Raw genomic sequence first — 23963 nt, forward strand, 5'->3', positions numbered from 1 at the left:
ATATATATATATATTATATATGTATATATATTTATATATATATATATATTCGTATATATATATATTTATATATATCAGGAGCAGGAATACCTTACGTTTACTAGCTGAGTATTTTGAAAGAAAGATATTGTAAGTAGAATATTTTTTTCAAACACCAATTATTTCTATCTTTAAATGCTTCAAAAAATACCTGAAGTTTATTTAAACATGGCGTTATGAGTGAAACATTGTTTGAGCAAACATCAACGCAGAAAAGAGCTTTCATTTCATTTCCTGGATAATAGTGACTTCAAAAGTTTTGGAGCGGAGTAGCAAAGATGTATGTATATATATACATATATATATATATATATGTGTATATATATATTAGAAAATTAAATAGTCCACTTATATTTTATTCAACTACTGGCAGTATCTTGCTTGTGCAATCCTCAGGCTTTAGACTTCAACTCTGAAGGTTGAAGTCTAAAGCCTGAGGATTGCACTAGAAAGAAGCTAAAACTCTTTTAAAAACTTTTAAAAGTTAAATGAAAGAACTGCCACTAAACTTAGCAAGCACATATGGCAGTTAGAAGATTTTAACACCAATTATTCCATCAACTGCAGAGTACTTAAGCAGTCCAATTCTCTGGCCACTGGCACTAAAAAAAGGTGCCTGAAAGAAAGATTGTATATCATATACAGGCCACTCCTACCTTCATTGAACAAACGCAATGAGCTCATCAGTGCCTGCAGACACACTAGGAAATATCTACAAATATATATATACTAGCTGTACTACCCAGCGTTGCTCGAGAAACGAAATTTTTGTAATATTTTTGAACATAAGTCATTTCCACACCACCCAGGGGGTAGACAAATAGCGCATTACCCATTTTTAAGGTGGCCGGTTCCCCAGTAGGCATATAAACCACCACAAATGTATACATTTTTATGGTAGCTTTATGAATCTTCATATGCAGCACATAGATGCTACCTAGATGTTGTCTCAGTAATTAGAAATCACTTTTTGCATATTTGACTTTTTGTCTAACATGCTTCTGAGTCAATCTTGCTCATAGTGTTCTATTGTTGTATTAATATTTTCCCTTCACTATTACCTTTTCCCTTCACAATTAGGACTTTGTTTTATTTGTTTTTCTATCCGTTATAATAAAAATGTGTTCGCAAACAGATAAGTGATAAAATTAGAGTTAAAATATGTTAAAACAAAGAGTTAAAAAAACAATAAAAATTTTTTATAATATTATTATAAACAAAGAGAACTTTTTTAAATAGAAATGATTGAAGAAGTTATTTAATTTCAAAGAGCTAACGTAAAAACCATGATTGAAATAAAAGTTTTGTAATATTTGTGGACATGTCTTTTCCACACCACCCAAGAGGTAAACAAATGGTGCATTACCCATTTTTGTAAAGTGCCGGGTTCCCCAGTAGGCATATAGACCACCAAACATGTATACATTGTTTAATATCTCAAGAATTTTATTGTTGAAGTTTATTACATGACCATGGAAATATAAATTCAGAACATTTTATGAGCAAGGCAGTTTGTGCTATTCTAAACAATTTAAAGGAAAAATAAGACATCCGTAAAGGTGTTTAAACGTGAAATAATTAGCAAGAAATTGTTAAATGTAGTCTGTTCTACTACAATGATTGCAAAAAAATATGAATTGATAGAAATATGATATACAAAATGAAAAGCCAAAATATCATGAATAATAACAATGAAAAGTTGCTGTTGCTGAGGAAGATATCTTTGAAAATTTGCCGAGCATAATGCTAGTGTATCACTGAAGCGCTTGAGGGTAAACAATGTTCTTTGTCTGACCGAATAGCGAGAGAATGTATACACCATTTTTACTGGCTGCTCGGGATAGCGCAACATACAACTGTTCATGTGAAAAGCATGGTGTTAGGAGGTGATTGCTGACAGATTTAAGTGTTTGACCTTGGGATTTGTTGATAGTCAAAGCAAATGACAGTCTAACAGGAAACTGAATACGTTTAAATTGAAGTGGCACATTTGTCGGAATTAGTGGAATTCTAGGGATAAAAACTTTTTCACCCATCGCAGCTCCGGTAAGCACAGTAGCACAAATAAGATTTGGAGATAGATTTTCGATGATCAATCTTGTTCCATTACAAAGTCTAGGTAAATCCAAATTTTGAAGAAGCATAACTGGGGCACCAACGCATAGTTGAAGATTATGAGGAGGCATACTGGCAGGCTGTAAGAAGTTCAAGAATTCTGTAGGATAATTGACAGAGTCATTCTCTTCAACAACACAGTCTATGCTGAAGAATGAAGTCGTAGTCCCAGGAGTTTTTTCAAAAAGTAGTTGATTGATGTGGTCAACAGTGTCATTTTATGTGCCAGAATTACCTTTTTTTCCAGCCATTGGTGCTGACGATAGTTTTTGTGCATGTTTGGGTACACTTTTTGTAGTAAATTGTTTTCTGTGTCTACAATAAATCCACAATTATCAGGTAGAGAGATTAGCCCATTGTTAACTGGTAGCTTTCCCTCACCGATTTTTAAAAGTTGTGCAGAAAACTCCCCCATAGCGTCATCCCCTTCCATATGCACTCTCATATTTGTCGTTAGTTTACAAACTTCTACGCAGTGCCATATATAAGAATCCTTTAAGCAAGCTTTGAGTTCATCAGCTGGAGTTCCTTTAGGTATGACCGGTAGGATTTGACGAAAATCACCAGCAAGAAGTACACATACACCACCCATAAGTTTGTCACTGTTATAAAGGTATTTAAGCGTGCAATCCAGAGCTTCCAATGTTGCTTTATGTGTCATTGTGCATTCATCCCAAACAATTAATTTTGTGGTCTGTAACAATTGAGCCAATCCAGTACCTTTACGGATGTTGCAAACAGGAGTCTCCAGGCGTCCTATATCTAATGGTAGTTTAAACATGGAATGAGATGTTCTTCCACCTTCCAGCAACGTAGCGGCTATACCTGAAGATGCGACTGCCAGTTTGACTTGTCAGTTAGATCTGATTTTAGCAAACAAAAGATTGAGCAAGAAAGTTTTACCAGTTCCACCGGGAGTGTCCAAGAAAAAGATCGCTTCACTCTCATCATCCACAGCTTTTGAAATTTTTCCATAAACTAAATTCTGATCAAATGTGAGGTTTGGTTCGGTGCTGCTAACAAATCTATCTAACTTTGCCATGTCTTAGTTGGTTTCTCGTAGCAATTCTGTCTGTAGAAGCAGGTCTAAATCTCTGCATGGCGATGTGAATCCAAGTTGCTTTAGTCTCTTACCAGAAATGTTCATGACTTTGTCTTCTAAAAAAATCAAAGCTTTGTTGAAAATTTCAGCTGTAAAATTTAAAGAGATTTGCGGTTGAAATTGATTTAATTGTCTGTGTACATCATCACTCCTGCTTTTTCTATGATCTAGCCATAATTGCTTAGGATCAGAAAAATTGCAGCTAATAAGAATAACAGCAAACAGATTACGCAACCGAGAAGGTGAATCTGAAACTGAAGTTTCCTGAAGAGTGTTGTGCCACTGTCTGTCATCTTCTAGTAATCCTCGTTTGAGACATGCCTCCTTAAATGTTGAGCAAACGATTCTGTCGACAGTTCGAAGCTATTGAAATGAAGTAGGTCCTGTAACTTTGTGTAGTAAAATGCGCAAGTGAAAACATTCTACATTTGTTGGATGAACAGTATATACTCTTCCCAGCGCATCTGATGCACGTATGTGAGGCCAGTTTTCAACAACTTTTCCTTGTTTTCTAGATTGCCACTTTTTCTGTGCTGTCCATGTGTAGTAAGTAGGCATTTGATGATATAGGAGTGTTTGAGCAAACTCATCGTTTTGGCATGCTTTAAAAAATTCTGTTAAACTAGTCCTTGGTGGTTCCTGTGCACGTTGTTTGATGTTCTCCTCATTGAAGTATACTCGCTGTCCATTTTCCAGATGTGCACTAAGGTGTGTTACTGCAGGATGTCTCTGATGAACTGGCAAACCTAAAATCCTCCAAACAGCCTCATTGCTAGAAATATATTTACCAATTTGAAAAGTAGTAACTTCATCCCTGTTATTTTCTATAACAAAAGCTGCTTGATCACTACCTTTGTGAATGTATTTGCAAATGTATTTTATTGATTTATCCGAATGACAATATTCCACATTGAGATGGGTGTTAAAAATCTTCGATAGAAGAGGGCCGTATGGCACAATCCATCTGTTGTCAATTTCTATTTTTGTACCACCATGTTGAATTATTGCAAAATGTCCTCCCATCTCTGGCATTCGTCTTCTATACTGTGGATACCCATCATCAGCAGTCAGAGTGTCATGAATTAGTGCTCGCGGGTATTATTTGGTGCATTTTCCGTCTCTCATACAGGAAGAAAGGCGATTGAGGTTGCCACATGGTCCATGTATCATTTGCTTGGTAACGATGCTGTACAGAGTTGGGTCCTCCTCGTTATCTAGAAGTTCTGCAGATATTATTGAGTCGACCTGAAATGAGCGTATTTTTTCTACCAGCCATAGAAGAAGATGACAATGAGGCAGACCTCGTTTTTGCCATTCAATTGAATAAAGGAAACATTGAGCATCGCCAAAAACTTTTTCCTTGGTTAGCAAGTTGAGCAGTAGTTTCACTTTTAGCCCAAACACTCTAGCTACAACGTCATGTCTGTCATGAGCTGCTTGCCCACCTAGGAGAGCTTCTTTGATATCCGTCCATTTTAGATTGCACGTTGATGTTATAAATAGATCTGGTCTTCCATGTTGTCTGACATAGGTCATAGTATCTTGGACATACTCATGCATGTATCGAGGACTTCCAGTAAAGGAAGAAGGAAGAATGACTAATTGGCCGATGTTCTGTGCATCATCGTTTAGCATAGTGTCTCTTAGGTGAATGTAACTGTCAGCTCTAAGTCTTCTTTGTTAATGTCTAATATAAGCCAATCCTTCACTTTCAATTTTTGCGTACATGTCTGTCAGAAATTGATGGAGCAGGTGTCTGCATCTGAGTAAGTGGTTTGATCCTGTGTTTCGCATCATTATCCTAAAAGCATAAAAATCTATGGCAGATACTGTCTTCCTTTGTGCTTCATCACCTGTGTTTGGGTCCACCTGCCTAATTGTAAGATAATATCCATCTTGTCCTTGCCAGTATATGATTGGGTACTGTAGCGCATCATAGGATATATGCGTTTCAGAAACTCTTGTAAGTCCTGATTGTCGTTTGTGCAACACGATATCTCTCTTATCAAAGTCTTGTCCTACAATAACAATCGCTGGTTTGTCTAATTCGGATGCATTATATCTTCGTTCATGTTCTCCAGCTGGCCGCCTATCTGCACGAATTGCAATTTTCAAACTGTCATCTGTTAGATTTTCCATGGATGTTTTAAACTCCTGAACGTAGTTGTTGTAGCGGTGAAAAAAGTTTTGCAAATCATGGATGATGCTACGCCTGACACCTGAGACATTTTCACATCTTTGATTTACTTCGTCATCAGAATTGCCCATGAAGAAAATTTGCAAAAAACTTGTTGTTTTCGTTTTCAGCTGGCAAAAGCGATCCGTGCAAATGATAAATCTGTCCTTGCACTTTGAAAGTGGGCATAAAACCTTGCTCGCGAATTTCTGTTGATGCTCCAAAAGATGTCATCTGAAAACAATTGTTATATTTGTGAATGTTAGATAGAAAGTGGCGAGAATATGCATTATCTCCAATCATTAAACTTTGCAATGGTTCCAGGGATGCAGTAATGACTGGTATTTTGAATTTTCTATTAGCGCAACACATGCCTGGAGCTTCGTCCTTCCACTTGAGTGCTTGACATTAGTGACAAATTTTATTCATATTTCCTATTAAAAAAAAGAATCACTCTCATAATTAAAAGAGCAGTCGTACAAAAATGCTAGATTAAACTTTTCTCTCCAAGATGTGCATCTCCTTGCAGCAATCCTCTCTCAATCACACGCTTGTTTTTGAGCCTGTTGTTCGTCAGTCTCTAAAGATCTTACAGTTTCAATCCGCCCTCGATTACACACTAGTCTTTGTGAACATTGTTCATCAGTCTCCAAAGATCTTACAGTTGCAATCCTCCCTCGATTACATGCTTGTCTTTGTGCACGTTGTTTGTCAGTCTCCAACGATCTTACAGTTGCAATCCTCTCTCGATCACACACTTGTCTTTATGCATGTTGTTCGTCAGTCTCCAATGATCTTACAGTTTCAATCCTCTCTCGATCACACGCTTGTCTTTTTGCATGTTGTTCGTCGGTCTCCAAAGATCTTACAGTTGCAATTTGGTCTCGATCATACGCTTGTCTTTGTGCGCGTTGTTCTTCAGTCTGTGATGCTCTCTTTTCTCTAGCCTTTGCTAAGCGTTCATTTCTCTGCTGCTCAGTTTCCAAGGCTTTAGCAGCCGCTTTCCTCAGTCTGTTTTTTTAAGTCTTTCTTCTTTTTCCCGTGATGACTCACTGCAGGTTCTTTTCTTTGGAGGCATTACACAATGTGTAACTTTTGAGAATACATGTAATGAACAGATTATTAAAAAACGTAAAGAATGTAATAGGAGAATGTAAATCTAGATATATATTTCTCAAAATATATATCTAGATTTACCAATGCGTGTGTAAATATAAAATAATGAGGAATAACTGATACTTATAATGTTACACGATAAATCTTGCAGTAAATCTTACAGATAATCTAACAGATAATCTTACAGTAATCTTACGAATGTTTGTTGCAAAATTAATTACAAATTACTAATATTAATAATAAAGATTGGAAACTGACTAAGTAATAATAGCGGTGTTTGAAAATGAATAATGTTAAAACTTCAAACATGATACTCAATATACGTTTTAAAAAATGCAAGGTGAAACAATAACAATAATGAAACAAACTTTAAAAACTAATATTATAAACTTCAAAAGTTATGAGAAGTTTAAGAATGTAATAGGAGAATGTAAATCTAGATATATATTTCTCAAAATATGTAAATGATAAATTTTACAGATACTCTAACAGATAATCTAACAGATAATCTTACAAATGTTTGTTGTAAAATGTAAAATTAATTACGAATTACTAATATTAATAATAAAGATTGGAAACTGACTAAGCAATAATAGCGGTGTTTGAAAATGAATAATGTTAAAACTTCAAACACGATACTCAATATATACGTTTAAAAATATGCAAGGTGAAATAATAACAATAATGAAACAAACTTTAAAAACTAATAATATAAACTTCAAAAGTTATAAGAAGTTTAAGAATGAAATAGGAGAATGTAAATCTAGATATGTATTCCTCAAAATATGTAAATAATAAACCTTACAGATAATCTAACAAATAATCTAACAGATAATCTTACAAATGTTTGTTGTAAAATGTAAAATTAATTATGAATTACTAATATTAATAATAAAGGTTAGAAACTGAGTAAGAAATAATAACGGTGTACAAAAATGAATAATGTTGAAACTTCAAACACAATATTCAAACTATGTTTAAAAAGGGCAAGGTGAAATAATAACAGTAATGAAACAAACTTTAAAAACTAATATTAGAAACTTCAAAAGTTATAAAAAGTTTAAGAATGTAATAGGGGAATGTAAATCTAAATATAAATTCCTCAAAATATGTAAATGATAAATCTTACAGATAATCTAACAGATAATGTAACCGGTAATCTTACAAATGTTTGTTGTAAAATGTAAAAGTAATTACGAATTACTAATATTAATAATAAAGATTGGAAACTGACTAAGTAGTAATAGCGGTGTTTGAAAATGAATAATGTTAAAACTTCAAACACAATACTCAATATATACGTTTAAAAAAATGCAAGGTGAAATAATAACAATAATGAAACAAACTTTAAAAACTACTATTATAAACTTCAAAAGTTATAAGAAGTTCAAGAGTGTAAAAAGAGAATGTAAATCTAGATATATATTTCTTAAAATATGTAAATGTGTGTAAATACATGTATTAGATAGCGAGGAATAACTAATACTTGTAATGTTACACGCTAAATCTTACAGATAATCTTATAGATAATCTTACAAGTGTTTGTTGTAAAATGTAAAATAAATTATGAATTGCTAATTGGTTAGGTTTAGAAGGAAAGATGTTTAAGTTAGTACACAAAGCGAGCACTGATAGGAACTTTTGTGATTTTCTTGTGTGTTTGCGAACTTCGTATTATTCGTCTGTTGAGAAAAGGAAATTGCGCTTGGTAATATACTATATCGCTATTAAAATAAAGGTTTAATAACAAACTGGAAAATATTCATCCAAACAAAGATGTTTTAATTTAAACTAAAAGAAATAACGTAAAATATTTTTTAAACAAACAATGATTTAGTTCGTATTTAATGATTGTAGAACGCAAGGTACCAAATGAGAAGTCAAAAAACATAAGTCTCCTGAGCAGTGGAAATAAATTACTAACTAAATGTAGATGTAAAATAAACAGCAGGTATGTAAGGTACGAAATGTCGACGAAACGTATATACCCAGTTTGGTAACGTATATAATCTGTACAAAAATCATCAAAATTATAGTTCGAGATAATTTACCATAAAGACTTTCAAAAAAAGACGAAGAAGCATCGCATTGCATATACTTAGGTTCCAGAATATTTCCGAATAGTAGCATCCTAATTCGTGGACGCAAGGCTAAAATAAGTAGCACTGGTGTATCCAATAAATTCGTCGTGAGTTAAAATGCAGTTTTAATGGCAATGCTTTAATAGCTTTTTTTAGCACGGCTAATTTGTAGTTTGCACGCGCATAGCGTATCTGTTATATGAGAATTTATATAAAAACACACAGGTTTACTAAGGCGTTATAGCTCAGTGGTAAAGCTTACGGAAACGGTATACCAAATAGCCTGGAAAAACCGTTGTGAGTTCGAGTCCATCAGATGGCATAAAATCAAGATTTTAAGATCTATTGCCGGATTCTGATTAACGAACACACGACACACGGACTTTGAGAAATATATATATAGATATATGAATATATATATATAAATATATTTATATAACTAGAGTGTTGGATTAGGTTAATGTTACTTATCTTTTGTTCAGATTGATGTTTTTCTCTGGGGTCATGACATGTCTGTTTGTGCTGGTGCACTTTTAACCCTTTAGCGACCGCGCGCTTACGGCTGGAAATTCCCCAGCACACCAGAGCATATACTTTGGCGATTTGAGCCTTCGACACGACTACGTAAAAACTACATGAACTTTCATCAAAATTGAGGTAAATACATAAATTAACATGCATAGGAATGCTGAGAAATTTGTCTGCAAGCTGATACTTTTTTATGTAGATAGCTTGCAATTTCTTACCTGCAAAAGTCTCAATTCGTTGAAGCTACCTTTTTTTAATTTTTGTACACCATTTTCCATTGTATTTTATAATTAATAAAAGCAATTGAAAGTGTTGTATAAATAATGCATTGATTCATATGTTCGCAACAATTAGCAAAAAAATTAGTTGTCCTAGAGCATTGAAAGCGGAGTTATGAGCTCTGATGTATATCTGGAAATCCACTTGAAATGCTCGTGACGCCATGTCCATAAGCAGCACAAGACAGTCACCTGACATGGTTTTTCCAACTTTGGTGCAAATTGGAACAAAACTGCAAATGAATATGCATCTGAAAGCTGAGACATTTTCCTGGAGAATGAGATTTTTTCCTCCACACAGCTTGCAAAAACTTTGCAGCTAGAGATCTATATATACACAGTTACAGTTTTTTGCTCTGAATGTTTATGCATTTCATGAAACTATAGATTTATGCCATTTATGTAACAATTTTACATATAAAATCATTGCACAGATTCATGTGTGCTGCAGCAAAGATTAACTGGTTGTGTGCAAGAAGAATTAAGTCGTGAGTCTATATTCACACATTTGGTGAAGCAGCAAAAGACAGAAAGCAACATTTATTATAAGCAGACACAGCAAATCATAGCCTGCTAGATTGCAGAACAATATGAGAACTGAACACTTTGATTAGACTGCTGCTCTGAAGATGGCAGTGTACAGCAAATACAGCACATCGATGCACAACTAATACAATAGATTAGCAAATGTATGTACAAAAACTAGCAATACAAAGCAGTGAAGCATTTGCAGAAACTAAATAAAATACCATTTGTTAATAAATTTAGTTAGCATGGTAAGGATCGAAACATGACTCGCGCAAAGATATTCCACAAATGACTCTGCTGCCAGTCTCTTCAGCTTGCTCTTGCTCATCGACGATGTATACAGACAACTTGTGCACATAGCCAGAGACAGCAACGGAAAGCAAATAACTTAATTTCAAATTTAGATCTGTTAGATGGAATATATGGCCTGAAGCTGAGCCATCCTTTCCAATCTAGCAAGCTTTCATCTACAAATAAATTTATCAGACAGAAAAACAGGATAGAACTTGAACAATTTATTGCCAGCACGGTCTTCAAAATTGTATGTAAAGTGTAAACTTGCTTTTAATTTTATTTCTGTTTTTAATTTGATTAAAAATCAGTGTAGATAATAAAGGAATGTGGACTAGTAAGGCACAAAGTAGGCTTTTTGAGAATACCTATATGCAAAACTAAACAAACAACTCGCCAAATATTTATCATCAACAGGCTCCGAAGCATCGCAATGTTTTTGAAGGCCATATTTATTTGTTTCATTAAATATAACAGTTATAATGGCCGATCTAATAAAAAGCTTTATGTAATAAAACACTTACCTGTTTAAGAATTCGAACTTATACTCCTGCCAAGCTGTCATCAAAATGTAATTCTTTTAGTTTTAAATCTGCTCCTTTTCGATATCCATCATTATTCCCTGTTTCAATGCCAGCCGTTTCAGTCTCACTTTCGCAATCCAATTCACTCTGTTGAATTTCTTTTTTACTTTCATCGTCTTCCTCACATTCTTCTGCTTTAAAATCCTTTTCTTCACTTTCAAAATAGTCGGTATCTTCCAGTAAACAAATCGTTTTAGCAGCACTTGAAATATCACGTTCGTTCATGATGAGAAGCTTTTCATAAAGAACGATCCACTTCTGGCAACGTGTTCTTTTTGTACATGCGTATTAGAGACTAATTATTGGCTCAAAATAGTAGTATGATATCTTTTAAAGCTCCTGAAATTATTAATTAAAAATTTTAGTGCCGATTTTTAAAATGAATAAATAAATTTAAAAAATACCTATTGAAGACTCAGATCTGACGAGCATACACGAGTTTGGTGCACTGAGATTGCGCTCTCAACCCGTAAATTTACTGGAACGGGGTGGAACAGGTTAAGGTGACTTGTGTTAAATGGCTGGTGGGATTGCCTCTCCTGGTGTTGTTAGTGGTGTTTGTAGCTCCGCCTCTGCCTGGATCGTATTGGCTAAGAAGGTATTTCTTGGAGTGTCGGCATGTGTTGCTTATCTCATTTCTTTTGTTAAAGGTAGATGTTTCTGGCCTGAAAGTTCGGCACAGATGGCATTTCTTTGTTTGGTTTGAAAAATGTCTAGCTTTTTGCATAGTTTCCCATTTAATCTTGTAGCTTGTATTGTCATTCTTAAGTCTCCAGATGTGTTTACTAAGCTTTGTGCTGTTTTGTTTGTCACTGTGTATGAAAGAGGCCATGTGGTTTCTAAATCTGAAATTGAAGTCAGTTGTGCATAGTCCTATGTAGGCGCTCTCGGTGCCAATATCTTCTTTAGTCACTATGGCCTGGTATATTATGTTCGTAGTTGGGCAGTTTCCGTCTAGTGGGCAGTTGTTCCTCATTCTACAATTGCAGGCTCTACTATTAGTTGTGCTCTGCTGGTTGTTTAACAAGCGTCTGTTATGTGAGTTTATGTGCTGTTTCAGGCTAGACATTCAGGAGTAGCTGAGTTTTAGTGTGTGTCTGTTAAAGACTTTGTGCAGCAATTAGGCGGGAAGCGTGTATCTATAATGTTTATAAACTTTCTGCCTATGTTAATCTGTACGCTGGCATTAAAAGGTGGGTTGTACCATGCTACGTGTTGCTTATGCTGTCTTTTGTTAGTCGGTGGCTGAGTCGGGATGTGTTTGTATTTTAGTGTGTGGTTATAACCACTGCCATTGAGTGCTTTTTGGTAAGGTGGTGCTGCTTTGTTAAACTCTTGGTCATTACTGGACAATGTAGTTAGTCACAAGTTAATGTTCTTTGGTAGATTTTTTATTACCGTAGATGGGTGGTTATTGTTTTTGTGAACATATAGTGTTGTTTTGCTAGGTTTGGCATAGAGTGAGTAGGTGTTTGCGCTGAGGTTAAAGGTTACATCAAATAAATTTACAGACTTTTTATTTGCTTCGATGGTTAATTTTAGTTGGTGCTGATTAAATATTTTGCATATCAACTTCTTAAGTCATTCAATTTTTTTGGCCAGCTGTGCTGATAGCTAATCCATTGTCTCTGTATAGTCCGATGATTTTCAAAGCTGGCTGGGTAGCAGCAACAACATGTATGTGCCAACCAAATTGCATGTTTCGGCTCAGTCAAAGCTACCCATTGTTACGTCAAAGGTTTTGTTGCTAGAAGATTTTGTTCTTTTGTATATTTGATATTTTATATATATATGTACATATATATAATTTATATATATATATATATATATATACATCTTTATATGAGTGCTGTTAGCAGTAGGCCTGACCACTTATCTATTATACATCTATATATGTATATGTAAATACATATAATTATGACAGATGTAATTATGACAGACATATTATGCACACATAGATATCAAAGAAGGCAATGGAGCTGAGTGAACTCACCAAAGCTAGTGAAAACTTTTCGAGAGACAGAGCAAAGGAAACTTCAAACCTTATTCAAAAGCTACACTCATTATCAGAGCAAACAACAATGGAGCATGATACACTCTACTTATACCACGACTTGGAAAAGATTAAAGAATGTGATCTGATACATTTCATGCAACGAATTAAAAGTGAATACTAATAATTTGTTTATACAGTATATCAATCAAAGACGCTTGTAAGAACAAATATGATATATAGGTTTTATAAGAAAAAAAAACATACGGATTTAGCACTTTGGCTACCGTAAACGCATTCATGCATTGTCTAGGGTCCACTGCCATCGATGCACCTTTGCGTCTTTCCCAGCAATTGCATGGTAACTTAATTTTATTATTTGTTGACAACATAACCCACCACCTTGAAGACTTTTATAAAATTGACAGTGTTGTCTGAAGATTTCTCTATAAAATCAGCCTAAAACAACGAAGCAATTTTAAAATTTTGTTTGACAATTTCTAATTTAAAAGCCCACATTTTTTGTGTGTTTATGAAGTACCGCGGGCGATCCAGAAAACAGGTAAATAATTATGTTGATGACATTATAGCCAATTCATATTTAGATTTTTGTGATCATACAGGTAATTAAAATAGCAGTACTGTATCTGATAGTGGTGAAAGTAATAGTTTTGTAAGAGTAAGGAACATTGTGGAGGATCATTTTAGATTTGCATCGATCATAGCATCACATAGCTTTATCATCGCACAACGTATAGATCCGTTGAATTTTTGCATAACAATGTTGATTAAAATGTTGGCAAAATAAAATACACGTATGTAACAAAAATGTTCTAGAAAAAAATTGAAATTGAAAAAATACAGTATACATATCATGAAGCAATATCGGTTATTTTCAGCAAAATGGCTGGCACTAGGTCGATAGCTGAATTTGTACATGGTTGACAGCGAAAGGGTTAAGAATCTCAAGTATAAAAGGTACTTTAAGTTTGAATAAAACTTAGTTTGCATGGTTTACTTTGATATTGGTTCAAGCCTGTGATTGCTAGCATATTGAACACGCTTTTGGGCGCCAAGCAAATCGGAATAAACCAATAACTTCTAAATTTTATTAATACTTATGGAGAAAAACAACCATATTTTTTGGAAAGCTCATAAACAAGTAAGGTTTACAATAAAAACTAGATATCAGATCAAAACACCTTTCCAGCATCTGTGAATATTTATAAATAAAAAATGACTTGTTTTACGAAGGTGCTTATTATCAAGCTAACATTAAATATCTAAGGCTATCAGCTTTTTGAAACCGCTAAAAACTTTCACCAAACGAGCATTATAAGATTACAGAAATCTGTCATTTTTTTCTCTTTCAAAGTATATTTTTAGGCTACTCTATATTTTTATACCCATTGCATTCAAGGATTGCAACGCATTAGATGGAGTAGCATAAAATCAAATCAGGGAATAGTTTGAACGCTACCTCTTTTTATGAAAGGACTTCTGATATCTTATCCAAAAAAGGCAAAGTTCTTGTTATCTTCATCAACTTTTCGTATGAAAAAAACGCTATATAGCCGGTTGAATGACAGGTAACAGGATGGTGTGGGCCAGCCAGGTCAACAAGAACTTGAACAAGCAACTACTCCACAGAGTTCAAACGAGAGCATACCGAGCCTAGATGAGACTGAGTTAGCTGAAAGTATATCTGTCAACTGCCAGATAGTAAAGAACAGACCAGTCAGCCACCATGCTGCCCTCTAGAAGACTGAGCAGTCGACGCACCAGCAAAAGGTTAAGCTCAAGATATACATGTAAAGATAGAGCCCAACCCTGCCGCAACCATATATTAAAAAGATGAAAAGTATGTATAGCCGGAAGAACATGGGGAAGCCTTTTTGTACCCAGTTTACTTTATGCACAAACACTGGCAGCATTTCCCAACAGTTATATACATGTATATATATATATACATATATATATACATATATATATATATATATATATATATATATACAGATATATATACATGTATATGTATAATTGTTTCCTCACCCCGGATACTCCGTATGGGTGGTAAATTCTGCTCTAACTCGGGTCTCCTACCAGAGACCTGGGAGTTTGAGCACTCGCCTCAAGATCTTAACTGTTCCCAATAGCGCAGTTTTCTGCAACTCACCTGAGTTGATTGTTGTTGGTATTTGGGCAAGCCACATTTTATGTGCCGGTGTTATTGCCCCCAGCGCCCCAATGACTACTGAGATTACAGTTGTTCTTACATTCCAGCATTTTTCAATCTCTTCTCCAAGAGGGAGATATTTCTCTACCTTTTCCTTTTCTTTGCTGGCTATATTGTAGTCATTGGGTACTGCTATATCTATTATATTAGCTCTCTTGTTCTCCTTGTCTACCACCACTATATCTGGTTGGCTTGCTAGGACATGCTTGTCAGTTTGGATGTAGAAGTCCCAGAGGATCTTAACGTGGACATTTTCATTCACCTTACCAATAGCTTCCCACCAGTGTTGTGGTTTATTAAGGCCATACTCATCACATAGACTTCTATACACAACACCTGCGACATGATTATGTCGCTCAGTATATGCGTTCCCTGCTAGCTACCGCCATCTTTCCTATCAAGATACAATCTAGTAGTATCAGATTTAGGGTGGAGTGCTCCGTGCATGGTCAGCAGTTTACGAGTTGCTATATCTGTTTCTTTGATGGCTTTCTCAGTCCACTTTATAAAGCCTGCTGAATACCTTATTACTGGCAGTGCGTAGGTATTTATTGCCATGACTTGGTTCTTGGCATTGAGCTGGCTCCGTAAGACCTGCTGAAGGCGTTTCTTGTATTCGGTAATGGCTCTGTGATGTACCTCGGCTTCGTGGTTGATGTTGCTTTGCATAATCCCCAAGTACTTGTACCCTTTTTCTATATCTTTGATGGTACCATTTGGCATTCTTAGGCCATCTGTGAGCATAGAATGGCCTTTCTTAAGAACTAGCCTTCCACATTTCTCAATTCCGAATGTCATTCCGATGTCCTTGCTGTATACCTGAGTGAGGTGTATTGGCGAATCAATGTCCCTTTCTTTGTTAGAGTACAGCTTGATGTCATCCATGTAGAAGAGGTGGTTTATCTTGGTGCCACTCTTAAACTGGTACCCATATTGAGTCTCCTCCAGCATATTGCTTGGAGGGTTTAGGCATATGCAGAAGAGCAGCGGTGATAAGGAGTCACCTTGATAGATGCTTCGCTTGATTTGTACACTCGCCAGCTTTTTGCCATTAGCCTCCAGTTCCGTCTTCCATTTGGTCATTGACATCTTGATGAATGCCACAAGAGCAGGGTTAACATTGTACATACTGAGGCACTCAAGTATCCAACTATGGGGAATTGAGTCATAGGCCTTTTTGTAGTCAAGCCAAGCCATGGCAAGATTGGTTTGCCTTCTCCTGCTGTCTTGACAGACCGTTCGATCCATCAGTAACTGATGTTTAGCTCCTCGGGTGTTGCGACCGATTCATTTATGATCACTGGTCATATAGTGACTCATGTGCTCTTCCAGTTTGTCTGCAACTATTCCTGAGAGCAGTTTCCAAGTTGTGGGCAAGCACGTTATTGGTCGATAGTTTTTGGGAATCGGCCCCTGCTTTGGATCTTTTATCAGAAGTACAGTTCGTCCTTTGGTCAGCCATTCTGGATGGTCACCTTGTTCTATTAGGCATTCCATCTGCTTAGCCATTCTAGTGTGAAGTGATGTCAATTTCTTTAACCAGAAGGCTTGAATCATGTCATGGCCAGGTGCTGCCCAGTTCTTCATACGCTGCACTCTGCACTTGATGTCCTCTTTGCTGATGGTGAGTCCTTGCTGAGCAACAGTGTGTTGATGACTCTCTTTAAGCCTCTTCAGCCAATTTGCAGTGGTGTTATGAGTAGTCTCTTTCTCCCAGATGTCCTTCCAGAACTTTGAAGTGCTAGATCGGGGAGGCTTAGACATTGGCCTTTGCAGTTCACCTTTGAACTGGGAATACACTCTAGATGAAATATTGATGAACAGTTTGTTCATTCTCTTGTTATCCCGCTCTTTGGTGTACCGCTTCAGTCGAGCCGAGAGTGCTACTAGCTGCTGTTTAGCAGATTCTAGAGCTACTATTGTGGCTTCCCTTTTTGGACGCTCCAAACTGTGGTTAGATCTCTCACTGAGCCTACTAACTTTTTTGTGCAAGTCCTTGATCTTATTTTGTAGCATCAGCTGCCAAGATGAAATGGCTTGAAGCCTAGTTGGCAGTGGCTTAATATCCATCTCCTCCAAGATGACGGTTGCTGTGCTGTAGATTAAGGCATTAGTCTCACTGATTGATCCAGTTGAGATCGACTCCAGTGCCAAGTTAATGTCTTCTAACAGCTTCTTAGGTATGGTCTTGCTAACTCTTCGTAGTGGTACCCTGCTTCCATAATCATTAGCAGCTGGCATCTTGTTGATGATATTTTCCGCAATCTCTCTCACCCTTGGGTCAAGGTCCAAGTGCATGTCTTCTTCAACCCGTGAGTCAACACAGGATCGTGTATGCGTGACAGTGTGTGTTGATAGGCACTCCTCGTTGGTTGAGGTTACTTGGGTGAACTGTTCCCTAATTTCATCGACCTCAAGTTCCGATATGAGGTGGCGCTTGATAATGTTACTCCTCTGAGCTACAAGTTGCTTAGCGGTTAGTGGCAATTCAGGGCGCATGATTATCCACAGTTGACGCATCCTTCCCATGTAGCCCCACTTTTGAGGTTCACTAATAAAGTAGCACTGCATGAGGTCCGTATTATCAGTCCGAGTCCATTTCATCCGTTTTGAACCAGTAGCCCATTTTTCACTGCCTTGTCCTGGTTCAGCTCCAGGCAGCGCGGACCTTGTTTGACCGGGCGACGTCCGAGCCGGCATGGCTTTGGTTTTTGCACTCATCATAGAGGTTGTAGGCGTTATACAAGCAAGGGTCTTGTCCAAGGACCACCAGAAAAGTGCAGTTGTTGGGGTTTGAACTGAGGACCTAATGATCACGGTCCCGATACCTTACCTACTGCGCTATCTGTCCTGTATATATATATATATATATATAATTATATATATAATTACAATGTTCTACTTGATCAAGTGTTTGGTTTATTGCGGATCAGTAAAAGGTTTACAGTGGGTCTTTCAGACGGTTGGCAGCAATAGGGTCTCATAGATCATTGACATCGCCATAGCCATATCTGGGTATAGAAGGGTATCTGAAAGACTTATTTAAGGCTCTTGTAACAACGTATAGGAAGAAGCTCAGAAAACACAAGTTGCCCAAATCCAGATACACAAATACGGTAGCCTGTAGGAGGTACAGATGATTTTAAAGTAGCAGCCTGTTTCGGAACTTCCCATAATTTTCGTTTGAAAAGAGAATTCTCTAGCATGGCTACCAAACATGCTAGACAAGTAAAAAGAGTAAAAAAACTGTTAGAAAACTTGAAAATAGTTCCTCAGACCCCTGCCCAAGCTCACCAACTTAGATTTAAAAGGTATCCGAGGTAAATTTTTGAACAGAAGCAGCCATGACGTTACACTAAGAATATGAAACCGAGTTGAATCCTTTTTTGTTGTACTCAAAGCTTAGTTAAGCTTTTTTCTTTGGCATGATCAGACAGAACTAAGTAACCTGAAAAAAGCCACAGAAGTCACTTTCCAAATCATGTCTTCCAATTTGAGCAGCTACTCTTAAGAGGCCTATGACGATTGGCTGAACCCCAACCAGGCTAACCTGACAACCTCGGAGACAGTAGTGCTGACTACTTGTTGCTTTAAAGCCCTGAACAGTAGTAACACAATGAAATAGCATACCATTCAGCTATGCCAGTGAAACCAGTGCAGATTTCAGCTCAGAAGACCTTAAAGAGTGACAAAGAGGTGACAAAAATAAGCTCTACTACAGCCCCTAAAATAGGGAGGTGGGCCATATCTTCTCTGCCATGCTCACTTTGCCCCATCAATTGTCTAGAGGCTGATGGATAAGCTGATAGGCATCAGCGTCAGTCGCTGTTACTATATATGTGATCATGATCATGATGACATAATAGACATCGTAGTCATTGCATTAGACTTTGATACACATCACTGCAGGCTATAGGAGCTGCTCCAACGGCTAAAAATGGTTGAACTCAAGCTAAATAAAGCCAAATTCAACTTTTTTTAGTTGAAGGAGCATGACCAAGGCTACATGGTAAGCAAACCAAACATGACTATTGCCATGAAGAAGTCAAGAATGAATCGACAATGAACCACTTCATAAAAAATAGGTAAGCTGAAAGGCCGCCTGCTTATAGAAATATAGGGCCTCACAATTTGTACAAAGGCGGACCTTGCACAAATTCGCAAGCAAAAATAAACCCAGGGGAAGCAACAGGCCACTTAGGATGACCTAGTGGCAGTAATGCATCTTCTTCGAGATCATGGCGGATACCCCACTCCAAAACAGTCATATATTTTAGATATAGATGCAAGTTGAAGCTGAGCAATAGCCACACTGTCCAACGTACAGGACTAGTACAGAAATAGTGATTGTCTACCTCAGCAAGACCATGAAATCTGCCAAAACCAATACTCTGTCACACAGACTGCTCAGCAGACTCAAAGAAAGCCCAATAGCTGTCTCTGATAAAAAAGACTTGACTGTTTGGTCAACTTGCTTGTTTTAAAATGATGACCTTTTTCGACCAATGCCACCCTGTTACTTTGCAAAATGGCTATAGGGAAAACTAGCAAACACCTATGCAAACTAAAAATAAATTGACATTATGGATCCCTCAGTACTATTTTGGGCATCAGTCTTTTCTTGGAGCAACTCTCGGCTAACTTGGAAAACTCTAAAACCATATCATTACGATGAGCAGACGCGTCTAAACAATGCGTAAGCTAATCCCATACATTTCCAGCAAAGTAATTTATTATCAGACAAGCAGGGCTGAGCCCCATGGCCCTCTTTTGAAAAGAATTTCTATTAAAATCACAACCGAGAAGGTTGTGCTCAGACTTTTTGTGATAGGGCTAACCAGTAAAATTGTTTTTAGACTTTATACATTGTTTAAATGGACATCCAGCAGCAAGGTAAGCTTGATAATTCATTGAAGCCTATCATTATCTAGTTTGAATTTATAGAGGCAGGAGAGCAGGAGTAATTAAATGGCACTTTAAACTCGTATGAGTAGCTTGTGGTCATGTGTCAGAAAATCGTCACAGAAAAAAGGGCATGGTGATGGGAATTGGAAAAAGGTTTCACAAAAAATGGGTGAAGTGGTGAGGATCATTGAAGTTGGAGAAAGCTGAAAATGTGAGGCGCTTTGGTCACGCTAATTTCAAAGGTATCAAGTTTAAAATTTTTAAAACAGAGGGTGCTCATGTCAAATCACACTTGAGTAACACCCAACCTACAGGCAGAAAATCACCAGACTTGCAGTCTCAATGACTCTCAAAAAGCATTAACTAAAAGGAGCCATTAGCAAATCTATTTCAAACAAATTTTGACCACTCAGTATTTATGATAACTCTACTCTGTCTGGCTGGTGGAGGTAAAGATGACTGATCATTCCATCAGCACATAGGTTATTTAAGTTAACCTAAGACCAAACTCGAAAAGCCAATTATCTCAGGACTGGCAGCTATCATCAAGTTACCCTGACCACAGCTCTCAGATTGATAACCATCGGATAACCACCACATTCAAAAAAAATGCTGCAAAAGCATAGAAATTTTGACCATGGGCTAGCTATGTGGGACTGCAAGCTGCAGCCATGATGGACAGAGAGGACAAGTTCAAACTCTGCTGGTATGAAACTAGTCGTTGTCTGTGCCGACTCAACTTACCAACTAATTTTGCCATTTCTCTGTGTTCCTGCATATGACAGCATACACCAAATGATCAGGTAATGATGTGTAAGGGAAAGTACAGAGGTGACCAGCGCAAAGACTTGGTGTATCATATAACCTTCCTTAGTTGCTAGAGTTTTTGAATGTGTGCCACTAGCCACAAGGTCTATCTCTTAAGCTGTGCACCACTCTCTGACCACAATCTGCTAAATCCAAAAAAGAATCAGTTGGTGCTGTTAGCCAATAAGAAAAAAATTAGGCTCATAGTGAAAAAAGCTTTGAAAAAGCCACAGTCACGTCTATCAAAGCTATCAAAGCTATCAAAGCAAGAACAAGCACAGCCTTTGGTATCTTTGCCAACAGAACCCACAGTCATACCAAAGTCGCATCAAGCTTGTCCTATGATTCTGCCAGTGTACTGATCAGTAGTGTTGCCACCAATTGGGACTGACCAAGACTGATCCATTGGTAGCTGACTCCTGAAGACAAAGAGGCAGTGTTAAACGAGCTATAAAAGCAAGAAGATTAAACCTCACAATGCCTGCCCAGAGTCTAATGAGCTAGTTTTCTAGATTGTGACTTAAAGAACAGCACCTCCCTTTCTACTTCTAACAGAAAATTAGCGTTATGAATGAAAATGACTGTGCCAATGGCTGGTTATGGCTACCACGGCCTGCTAGTTGAGAAGGAATCATGCCGGCTCTATAGAACCGAGCCTACAAAACACCCCAACAGCTAAAATATGTCTTGACAGCAGCCAGAAGCTGAAGAACCAACGCCAGCGCCTGAAGGTTTGGCCAGCAAAAACAGCCCTTTGATATCCTGATAATGAAGATGGAATCTAAGCTTTCCCAAAACGATATAAAAAGGCGAACCTATCAATGCCCAACAAATCACAAGGACATATCATCATGTGCACTCATTGTAAGCACAAAAATTGACCAGGTTGTTGGTTCATTCATGGCCTGTGAAAAATTCTAAGCAGATGCTTCACACATATTTATAATATGTTTGCTTCAATTATGAATCATTGTAATTAGTAATTGCAACAAAATTAGTTTTATCTTGATAATTATTGTACCTATCATGCATTTCTGTTGCAGAAACATCTTTTGGAAGCAAAGACATGCAAAATCAAACTCTAAAAACGATTGAACTAGATGACTTAAAAAAAATTTCGAAGAAGAGCTTGGAGAGTGATGAAAAGCCCAAAGGTAAAAGATAATGCTTTGGTAGGAAACTGTCCTTATATTTTTTGTCCTGCAACATGATGAAGACCAAAATTATTCTGCTATATGTTGTAGGTTTTTGATATGTCATGTGTGATTATTACTTAGTTATCTGTTATTCTTATCAGGTACAGACGGTTCCCTACTTACGAACATTCGAGTTACGAACAACGGTACATACGAACGTATGTACGTTGTTCGTAACTCGATTAACTTTCGAATTATTTGTTTGAACTTTGTTTGAACTTTACATACGTATTGTAAAGAGATTTGCCGGCCTTTACTTGGCAAAATCTATACTAATAAATAAAGAGTGCGCGTAGTTTCATTCAGCTTTTAATTAGCGAAGGCAATTTCACCAGCCGAGGAGCATACGGCTATCTGCTCTGCTCAACTAAATGAGCGCACTCATTTATACACAATAATATCAACCATTCTGGCAAACGGTAAGAACACCGGCTAACAAGGTAAATGGATAGGACCGCTAGCGCGTTGGTATGACAACAATCTAAGTGACGATAAGTGATAGTGTTATGACGGTATATCAGATATAACAATAGCATAACGAGTGAAACAATGATATAATAAACGGACAACACATACTAAAAATAAGACAACAACGATAAGTGATAGCATAACGATTAAAACAACAATATAATAAAAAGGACAAGACATACAATAAAGAAGAAATGCAGTGACTTGGCCCGGCGTCCACCAAAGTACTATTTCCATTTTACTAAATATTTTTTTCAGTACAAACCAATACAGGTTACTTATACAAGCCTTAAACATACTTATATAAACCTTCAATATACTTATATAGGCCTTAAACACAAATTATAATACAAAATATAGCACTGAAGCAACTTACGAACAAATTCACCGTACGAACAATTGTTCGGAACATAACGCGTTCGTAGGTTGGGAACCGTCTGTATTCAAAACTACTTAAATTTTCCTGTATTAAATAAAGGTCACCTATTTTTGCAGGAAGATGGATTTTGAAGCAAATTTAGCCAAGTTGAAGTGAAATTATACAGTTAAATAGCATTTTTTCTAATCCCAGTGATGATAACGTGATATACGATAATAATTTGTTTGGATGATTAAAAAGATTGATGGTTATTCTTGGTTAAAACTACAAAATTTGCATTTAACAAGCAATGATTGATGCTTAGACTTAGTTTGTTATTATTGAATATTTGCCTAAGTATTCTCGAGAATGATTAGGCATTGTTTTTGTCGAGTTTTACTACTTCAGCTTACAAATAACAGTATCTATTATCATTATCCAACATTCCATGATGTGCTTAAAAATTGTTCTCAATACTGGGGGGCCAATTTGAAAGCCGAAGCATAACTATAACCAACTTCCACTTAGTTAAAAGGTTCCAATTGAGAATGATCACAAAAGTTTGTAATGTTAACTATGACATGTGCTAGTTGCACAGATATTTTTTTCCACATGGTTTAGACTCTCCCCAAAACATTTATTCTCAAACAATGAACACCAACTTTTTTCAAGCACCAGTTTAACCAGCTTTCTAGCCCTTCATTTTTTATATACATGTATATACTTGCACTGTCATGTTCTTGTGAATCTGACATAGAAACACGCTACAATGCACATGGAAGGCTGGAATATTTTTAAAAGCAGTTGAGTAAGCAAGCTAAGTTTAGTGATAATCTAAAATAAATACAAAAGGATTTTGAGTATGTCTGTAACATGTCAGCAGATTAGACATTTGCAATATAGTTTCGAGATTACAAAATTGTATATATGTCTTACATAGATTTGTTTCAAGCATATGTTAAGGGTAGAGCTGCTCTCATTAATTAATTACGTCAAAAATAAAGAACACTTCTTATATTCTGTCTTTTGGACGCCATCAGCTGTTATATGTACAAGTTTACCCATACATTTATATATGTTACTATGTGACATAAGTGTTATATATGTCTCTCTTTGTCTGCTCAATCAAAAGCCTGCAATACAGGCAGTAAGACCGACTCAC

General features: G+C 36.5%; 1 protein-coding gene across 1 annotated transcript in view; it reads left to right on the forward strand.

Annotated features, from left to right (window-relative positions):
• LOC137410203 (uncharacterized) overlaps positions 1-23963 on the forward strand; it is a 70780-nt gene that overhangs the window by 27310 nt on the left and 19507 nt on the right. Inside the window, exons 6-7 of the mRNA XM_068095781.1 lie at positions 12797-13004; positions 21823-21933. Coding sequence (XP_067951882.1) covers positions 12797-13004; positions 21823-21933 — 319 coding nt within the window. The remainder of the gene's footprint in view (positions 1-12796; positions 13005-21822; positions 21934-23963) is intronic.

The sequence above is a fragment of the Watersipora subatra genome, unplaced genomic scaffold (genome assembly GCF_963576615.1).
Source record: "Watersipora subatra unplaced genomic scaffold, tzWatSuba1.1 SCAFFOLD_105, whole genome shotgun sequence".
Taxonomy (NCBI): Eukaryota; Metazoa; Bryozoa; class Gymnolaemata; order Cheilostomatida; family Watersiporidae; genus Watersipora; species Watersipora subatra.